Source organism: Hyalella azteca, unplaced genomic scaffold, assembly GCF_000764305.2.
Source record: "Hyalella azteca isolate HAZT.00-mixed unplaced genomic scaffold, Hazt_2.0.2 contig7009, whole genome shotgun sequence".
In the NCBI taxonomy this organism is placed as follows: Eukaryota; Metazoa; Arthropoda; class Malacostraca; order Amphipoda; family Hyalellidae; genus Hyalella; species Hyalella azteca.
In genome coordinates, this window is record NW_025937146.1 from 14,728 (window position 1) to 24,279 (window position 9,552).

The following is a 9,552-nucleotide window of genomic DNA, read 5'->3' on the forward strand; positions in this document are numbered from 1 at the left end:
AACGACTTTCTTCACCAGTTTTAATATCTCAGATCTTCGCCAGGAGGATCTTTGTCATCATATCTTCAAACGTGATATAGCACATTGTGATTAAATGTACATGCTATGTGACTAGTAACCAGTTGAGGAAGTTGACTATAATAACAATTATTCATCTGGAGTCATTTATCAAAACAAGGGACTTGCAACATATCAAATTTATTCTAATGCCGCACACAGCCTGGGACACGCGGGATAAGGAAATTCCTGCCTATTAAGGTCAATAAAGCGGACCAAAATGTTGGTCCCATTACGTCGGCCAGTTCAAGCTCGCGTATAACCGAAAGAAGAACGTAGCTCCATTCCTGACGTTATTGCTTGGGGCGTGGTGTAAGGCTGTGCCACAATAGCGATACGAGAAATTATGGTATTAGCAATTGGGATATTCCAGATGGCTACAGCGGCACCCCTGAATGGTTAATGAATTGAGCAAATACATTGCATTACGACGCAAGTTTTGGCCAAATTTACAGTACGTTGATCGGGCACAAGGCTCAAGAAGTTTTCTTACTTTCTAGTAAAAGCGCAGACAAGATATATTAAAATATAAATTTCTTCTTCATTATAGAAAATATAATATTCCACGGGTTTCACACTCAAACACCCATTGTAGTTTTACTGGCAAGGCAACTTTCGGCAGTTCAGTCAATGTCTGCGATTTAGGACGCGACTTGCGGTTGTTAACGCAATTATTTACCTGTCGTTAATGTGGAATTTTCGTTTTCAGTCACCTGGTCATTTCAGGGGCAATTGTAAATTTCGGACGTTATATACAAGGCCATATAAAGGGACCAAGTTCTGGGGTACAACGAGTAGAATTGGACTCCAGGCAGCATTGAACATGCTGATCGACACGCTAGTTTAACGAACACATACCGAAGCAGGAAGCTGATCACGTTTTGACCCATTATACCATTTCGACGAATAGCCAATTATATCGAAGAGATGGCCCAGGTTTTCCAAGAACTCGGAGAGGCTGAGTGTCAGCAAACGAAAGACAGATTTTGCGAGTTACACGGCAAGGTTGACTGCATCCGTTGTTGTAGGGTAGAATTAAATATTTCTGTATTGTGTAATAGCCTGTCTCACGCTAACTTTATATCAAATAACGAGTTTGGAAATTTATTTTTATTTCTAAATATCTTTGTTCAATAAAATTCGGTTTTGTCTTTACGTTTAGTTAGCGGAGTTCCCGCTAACTGGCGAGCTGTCTTCGGTCGGCGGCGGGTTAATTCGAGAGCTTGTTTTTAGAGAGAATTTAACGCGACGGCCGACGGAGCTCTGAAGCATGTTACGCTGCTCTTGCCACGAGATGGTTTTTGTGTTGGACGTGTAACTGCCTAACTGTAATCAACTTTTAAACTGATCTGTGCTAAGTTTACCTTGAACCGCCGGAACAGACGACCCGACCACACCGTGTAGAACGATCATGAGACACGATCTACTTGGCTACCCTACCCTTCTGCCCATATATCTGACTGAATTACAACCGGAAATAATTCGCCTCTGGGAAACCCCGACGCGGCTAAAATACAATTTACTCCCATCGTAAATTCCAATGATAATTATGATGAGTCCAATAGCGATAACCGCCAGGTCAAAGGAACTGTTGAGTTAAATTGTACGAGATCGCGCAGTGGCAGGAAAATACGATTTAGAACTAACAACGATTACATTTCCTATAAATATTAAGATCTTCTGCGCAAGAGTAAAAATTCGAATCTATGGTATTAATGCGCGTTTAGTATGATAAGCTCCGCTATTTTGGTGGGGATGTCGCGTTGTGCCTAGCGGCAATGTAGCGGGAGAACTTCGCTCCATAAAGCTAAGTCGCTGGGTCTCTGCCAGCGGGCCCTAACGAACGAGGATCAATTAAAATAGATCAGCGAATTCTCAAGTACGACAAGGTTTATTTAATTTTCCAGGAGAACCAATGCATGTAGGTACACTATACACTGTGACCATCGCATCTGCACCGCAAGTCCAACAGCATACACCGGCTCCCCACGTGCCGGTGCGCCCTCCGGCTCCTCCGCGGCCACCTCGCCCCCTGCCTGGGCCTCCCTCCCCGCCTCGCTCAGTCCCTCCCGATCGACCACAAGCCAACAAACCACCGACCCGCCATCAAAACCTTAACATCCTACAACTCAACATTGACGGCCTACGCACCAAGCATGTTTAACTCAAACAATACATGCACTCCAACAAAATTCATGTCGCCATTATACAAGAGACAAAGCTTAGGCACTCGCACAAGACACCATCCATCCCAAACTACACCGCCATCAGACAGGATAGGCAACACGGGGAGGGTGGGGGATTGATTACGTACATTCACCACAGTGTTGCCTACCTGGATAAAACTCAGCATATCAGAACTCTAGCACAAGTAGATAGGCACATGGAACTACAGGCATTTCACATCCAGACAGGTCACAAAAAACACATTACCCTCATCAACATATACATTCCTCCTGAACACTCACCGGGTCTACCGGCCCGCTACACTCCCACACTCCATGCATTAAACACACTACCAGACCTGATCCTTGGAGGCGACTTCAACGCATAGCATCCAGACTGGTTAAACCCACAGGACACCACTGCTCGAGGGGTAGAGATCTGTAACCAACTACACCTGCTCTTCATCCTAAACAATACACTAACTCCCACGCACATACCACATCAGGCCCTATATAGATCCACCTCCCCAGATATCACCTTCTGCTCCCCATCACTATCGCACAGGATTTCCTGGAGAGCAGAAACAGACCTCTCATCTGACCACTTACCCATTATCATCACACTGCCTTCCACCAAAGGCACCAATTTTCACACATCACAAACCATTCGCAACTACAATAGAAGCTCCTGGGAAGAATTCGCCAGGGAAACGGAGGTCCGCTTCCAGGAGCTGAACACACAACCCATCACCAACATCGACCACACCCTCACCCACTTCAACACCATCATCGCCGAAGCTGATAAGAAACATGTCTTCAAGGGAAACAGGAAGAAGTACAACCCCAATTTCACACCTGACATCTCTCGTCTCATCAGAACACGCAACAACTTACGATGCACACCAACACCACACTCACAGGCAACTACAGACCACATCCACGAACTGAATGAACAAATCAAAACCTCTATAAGGAACAGACAGAAGCAACGCTGGGAGGAGTTCGTGGCGACACTAGACCACAGGACCAATTCCTCCAAACTATATAGAACAATCCGCAGCCTCACTAACTCCAACAGTGGACTCACCCCATCTCATTCGGCAATTACCTCCTCAGATACCATCCCCTCCCGCAAACAACTGTCCAAATTATTGATAAATTATTATGCCAGAATCAGTCACCTACCCAAGCACAGGGCAGACAGACAGATTTACAGGCACAAACACAAATTTCCACTAGCGAATAACTACATCCTAGCCACAGCATCAGACACCTCACGCGTTATAAAACAGCTCAAAAATTCTTCAGCCATGGGGCCAGACAACATCTCGAACATTCATCTGAAACACCTCGGCCCGCATGGTATCATCACTCTCACAAATATGGCCAACTTTTCTTTTGCCAACTGCATCATACCCTCAATCTGGAAAACAGGCAAAATCATAACTCTCCTGAAACCGAACAAACCCCCCACCGAGGCAGCCTCCTACAGGCCCATTACACTCCTCTGCACACCATCCAAAGTTGCAGAGCGCCTCATACTCTCCATAATGGGTAGGGTGGCCCAGTGGTTAAAGTTCAGAGTACCAAGATTGGAGCAGAGAGACGCGGGTTCGATCCCAGCTCTTTATGACAGTTTCTGGTCAGAATCGGCAAGGAGGCCGGGCGGTTAAGCACAGCAGAATTGTAGCAGCTACTTGTGAGTTCGAGACCGCAAAATGCTGTGAATGTTCTGCGAAGTTGGGAATCGGCGACAGGCCTACGGCCTACTAAACGCTGAAACCGCTATTATTATTATCACGCCTCACATTCCCCTCTCACCCACAAAACACGGTTACAGAACCCATCACTCCACCACCACACTCCTCACTAACTCACACAACGTATACAAGATAGCATTAACTCCAAGCGACCTGCACATCGCACACTTCTGATCACAATCGACATTAACAAAGCATTTGATGCCATTCCACGCTTCCCACTCACAGACAAAATCTATAAAACAGCACTACATAACAACACCAAACGTTGGCTTGCCAACTTTTTAACAGGCAGACAGTCATTCGTTCTCTACAATGGCATATCATCACACACAAAAAACACACCGAACGGAGTACCCCAGGATCAGTCCTTTCACCAACACTTTTCAACCTTTACATGCACGACATTCCAACCCCACCAGACAACATTCACATTTTGTCTTACGCAGACGACATCACAATTACATCAACACACACCAATGCTAACACATGCTCTACCCAAGTACAACCTTATATCACACAACTAGAGGGCTGGCTAGCACGCAACAGACTCAAAGTAGCCCCCACCAAATCAACAAGCACACTACTATCAAGCCACACAAAGGAGCATCAACACAGACCCACAGTCACTCTAAACAACACCATCATACCACACACACATGAAACCAAGATCCTAGGTGTCACTTACAACACTTCTATGTCTTTCGGGCCACACATACAGGACACCAAAACAAAATGCAGACCTAGGCTAGGCTAAACACACTCAGAGCCCTCACAGGAACAACAATCGGACAAATCAAAGAAACCCTCACACTAGTGTACAAACAATACATACGCTAGACTATGCAAGTCCAGCCTGGGCACCCAAAATTTCACCCACACTTCACAAACACCTACAAACCATACAAAACACAGCCCTCAGAATCGCAATTGGCAGCGCCCAAACCACACCATCCAGTCACGTCCATGCAGAAACCAAAGTCCTCTCTATGAAAGAACACCTAGACATGAGAGGCTCCCAATTCCTTGCATCAGCACTCCACAATCCCCTCTGTCCCTGCCATTACTTTCAGTACTTACCCCCCACACCCAGACATATTGCCAACACTCCGTACAACTACTATCGCACAATAATTAATTCCATACCTCCGCCCACAGACCCAGCCACCTTCATTAAACACATACACACACATCTAACCCGGAACGCACTCTTAAATCTACCAATAAACAGCATCATTAATGACATACCACCAGACATCAGCCATACAGAACAGCAGTTGAGCCGTGCAGACAGGGTGCACCTCAGCGCAGACTCCGCTTCGGTCACCATCCCTCGTTAAACTCTAAAGGCCCGTTTACACTAGTGGCAACGACATGCGCTTTGAGTCGTTTGCTGCAGTGCCTCACCGCGCACAACCGTTCACACTACTTTTGTACCTGGTAGTTTGAGACCGCGCGCTTTGAACACCAGTTGCCACTTAGACGTCAATGAGGATGGATGTAACCGAATTTGAGCTGTGGGCCATTGTTCGCGGGTGTGCTGTGGTCCGTCATTCTTCGCACTATGCCAGTTGTAAACGAGAATTTAGCATAGGCATCATAATTAGAGAACTAGCACATTCAAAAAGATACAGTTTATAAAATATAGTCTATTCTTAAATAAAAAGTTCCAATATTCGTACAGATATTATATCATCCTTTGAAATCGCTAAACGGTAATGCATAAATTGTCAGGAGTTGCTTAAATCACAAACTAAACACGTCATGTAAAAATAACTTACATCATTTGCATTTCGATTTTGTACTCCTTTGGCCGAACAGTCCATAGGCATTCGTGTTCTCCATAAAGATCAATTAGGCGCTCTACTAGAGAGTGACTCCAAACGAGTGGTGTTAGTCGACATTTGGTGTACCGGACCAACGTACACAATCAACCTTACTAGACCACAGACAGCTATATATTAACTAAGTATTTAAAAGCAAAGAATAGTCCACAAAAATTCATATCTTTATAGAAAACGTTTCGGAGACCAGCTCCATCGTCAGTTCGTAGAATCTAGAATCACAAATCAGAAGTCACAAATTAATAGCTACATTGAAACCATAGAACGAATTCAATTTCTTTAATTATTTAATTTAGATTTTTAGTTCTATTTGAAATTTTAATTTAATTTAAATTCTTAGTTAATTTGCGATTTAAGCATACACGTGATATCAATTCTTCAATTTAATAGCTATCTACTAAGCGCCGCGCTTGTGTTGCACGAGGCATGGCCCCTGTCAATCGCTAGCTCGTCAATCGGCCAAGAAGCGCATGCAGAGGCTGCAAAGCGCCTCTGCATGCGCTTTGAGGCACTTGAAAATTCAATTTTCATTGTCTATCAATAGTCATTTGTATCACACCTGACGATCAAATCATCATAGTGCAATTAATACTATAACTGGCGGTCATCTTAAGAGGAACTGCAATGTGATGCAAAGCCATAGTGTGATACCAAAACTAACGGCTTCTTGCTTGCCAACGTTTGTAGTGTCTCCGCGGCTTCGCCCACAGATCATAACTCGTAGTTACAACCGTAGAATTGGCTTCAGATACTATCGTTAGCTTTCTACGTACATCAAAAACTATTAAGCTTGCATAGCTATTCCTTGCAAGAACATTAGTCAGTAGTATTTTCTAACATGAGGAGCGGTACCAACGCATATTTTCGTAAATTAGTTAATGACGGATCAATGGCTACACCAACTATCTGAAAAGCTGAAAGAAGCACGACTCGAGACGTTGTATTTTTGCACTGTTGCCATTGATAATGTCTAGAGAAATTAGGACGGCAGTATGCCTAACGTACAAAGAATATTATATTGTTTAACCATTAGTCTTTAGAAAATTCTGGTGACACCGAGAATGTCGGTGGTGTGTCTATGTGCATTGATTATGGCAGTGGTTCCCAAACTTTTGTAGGTTGGCGCCCCTTAGCTCTCCATGTGAATTCTTAATGCTGCCCCATGTTACCCTAATGTGATCCAAAATTTTAGGCCTGTTCTTTCTTTTCAGATACCAGGAATACCTTGCGGAAAGTGCAAGAGGTTTCTGTTAAGTGCTTTTTAAAAACAGTGCTATATAAAAACAGTGCTTTATAAATTTTTAAATTATTTTAATTACTTGATCCTAATTTCGACTCCTTTTCTTTCTTTTCCAGCTCCCTCAAATCCTCTGCGAAGAATGCCACAGGCCATTTACGGGCACTAGCCCAACCTCTAAGGCCAGTTTTAGTTAATCACAACATCTGTCACCTAACTCTTACGGTTATTGCCGCTATGTGTAATCACCCTTATACTTAGTTTCGTTGAAATACTTGGATTTCGATGATTGAAATTCCTCTCAATAGATCCGTTGCTTGAATTTTGTGTTATATTTTTAGGCGGGTCAGGCTGCGGCCAAGGCAGAGGCAGCGAGACGGCAGAAGGAGGAGCAGGAGGCGGCTGAGGCTGCGGCCAAGGCAGAGGCAGCGAGACGGCAGGAGGAGGAGGCGGCTGAGGCTGCGGCCAAGGCAGAGGCAGCGAGACGGCAGGAGGAGGAGCAGGAGGTGAGGTGGTGGTGGTGGTTGGTGGTGGTGGTGACTGAAGCGTCTTCGCAGGCTCATGAAGCGGCCCTGGCCTCGCTCCGCGAGGATCATAAAGCGGCCCTGGCCTCGCTCCGCGAGGAGCACGAAGCGGCCCTGGCCTCGCTCCGTGAGGAGCATGAAGCTGCCCTGGCTTCGCTCCGTGAGGAGCATGAAGCTGCCCTGGCCTCGCTCCGTGAGGAGGTCGAGCGACTCCAGCTGCAGCTACGAGAGAGAGAAGCGTTGATCAAGGAGCTGCAGCAAAAACGGTAGGCTTTTCAATAGGTTGTTGGAAGTCGCTCAGCTTTCTTTCATCCATTGAGCTATATTAATCTTGTATTGTCCTGGTAAGTTAATCTGGCGTTGTCTGGAAAAAAATATTTTTGAGGTTTTATAAATCCCGTCATTTAGAACCCGATATCCTGCGAGATTTGTCCAAAGTTTGTCAGAGATTCGTTCAATATTTGTTTCGAAAGGTAATCTTAGCAATTTAAAAATCCCAATATACAATATGCATTCTAATCTAAGCAATTTAAGAATGTAATTTATGTCGGTGTATGCATGCATATTGTATTTACTTGAATTATCCTGTAGATGTAATGCTATGAATTTCTTGACTCACAGCACTGCAATGTCCCGTGCCGTATGGCAACTCGAAGTTAACACACCGCTGCAGCCGGCACGGGGAGGAAACTCGATAGTGATGATGGTCAAAGTACGTCATCGAGACGCTCAATGGCAAGGAAGTCTTAATACGAAATAAACATCACTTAAATTATTTTCGTTCTATTCTTTATCCTTGAAATGGGAAAAGTCGGAGTAAGCATTATTCTAGATTATACGAGTAATCCATTCAGCATCGGGTTGAGCTCTGAAGTATTTTCAAGTATATTTATCAAATGGCTGTTATGCTACCTGGAACCTCACTTTATGTGGAGCATTGTAGATGCCAGCGAGATCGCTGCTTCTCAATACTGAATTAGCCAGCTGGTGGAAATGTCTATGACTGCGACACGTCGGAAATCTAGTGAACAGTTTCGTACCCTATCAAAGAATGGCCTCGTTGTCGCTGCTACAACTTCTCGTGAATGAAGTTCCGCCATTGCAGATTCCTGACAATCATTTAGTAATTACAATACGAGCTGCTTTCGATGTACATGTAGATGAACTACGTGCGCACGATGTGATCGGCAAGCTCGGTAAGCAAAGAGGTTCAAATTATTCCTGCGGGCTGTTGCGATGGTACCGTCGACCACATCTTCACCGAAATAAGGCATTTTCCATCATTATGATTACGTTTTAGGTCGCCTGAATTGAATAACTTCACACCCGAATTGGGATCTGTTTTTCCTAGCCTGATGTACGTAGTAGACCCGCGGCTGACAGCAATTTAGCTAAGCGATACGATGCTGTGACTATAGGTGCCGAACTCTAAAGTCTTGCACAAGAGGTGCAGTCTTATGAGGAATCGCCAATTTATAAATTGAATTGACTTCTAACAAATTACGGAGCAAAGTGAAGGAGTTGGAGCCTCCATGCGAAGTTTTAAATTTATGATCGCTGCGCTCCAGGTTTGCTAATTCAAGCCTTTAGTACAGTTTTATCGTTCTTGTTGCTTCCTGTAAAGTCTAAACGCTTTTCTAATACTAACTAGGCTTATTTTAACAGCTTCAACCCAGGTTTTTACACTCCTCTTAACGCTTTGAATCATTCGCAGTTAAAACCATAATTTTTCTTAAAACAGCACTCTCATATAATCCGATCAATGTAGCTCTCGGTGGACATTCTTAATGGGAACTACCCAGTTAAAATTTAGGGCAGGGAATAGAACAGGCCGTCGCCGGCTGCAGAGCCGGCGTAGAGACGCGACAGAGCAGCGATAGAGCAGAAATGTCCGCTTTAGAGACGATATCGCCAGCCGCGTATCAGCGCTAATTAGCTTCTGAGTACCTGCCCAGGTGTGCTCTG

General features: G+C 44.6%; 1 protein-coding gene across 1 annotated transcript; it reads left to right on the forward strand.

Annotated features, from left to right (window-relative positions):
* Nucleotides 1-1,972: 1,972 nt before the first annotated feature.
* Nucleotides 1,973-7,853, forward strand: LOC108674527 (the record flags this gene model as incomplete). The annotated part of the gene is made up of 3 exons (XM_018162487.1): nt 1,973-2,215; nt 2,729-3,322; nt 7,405-7,853. Coding segments are annotated over exons 1-3 (1,286 nt in total), but the record flags the coding sequence as incomplete, so codon positions are not given.
* Between the last annotated feature and the right edge of the window lie 1,699 nt (nt 7,854-9,552).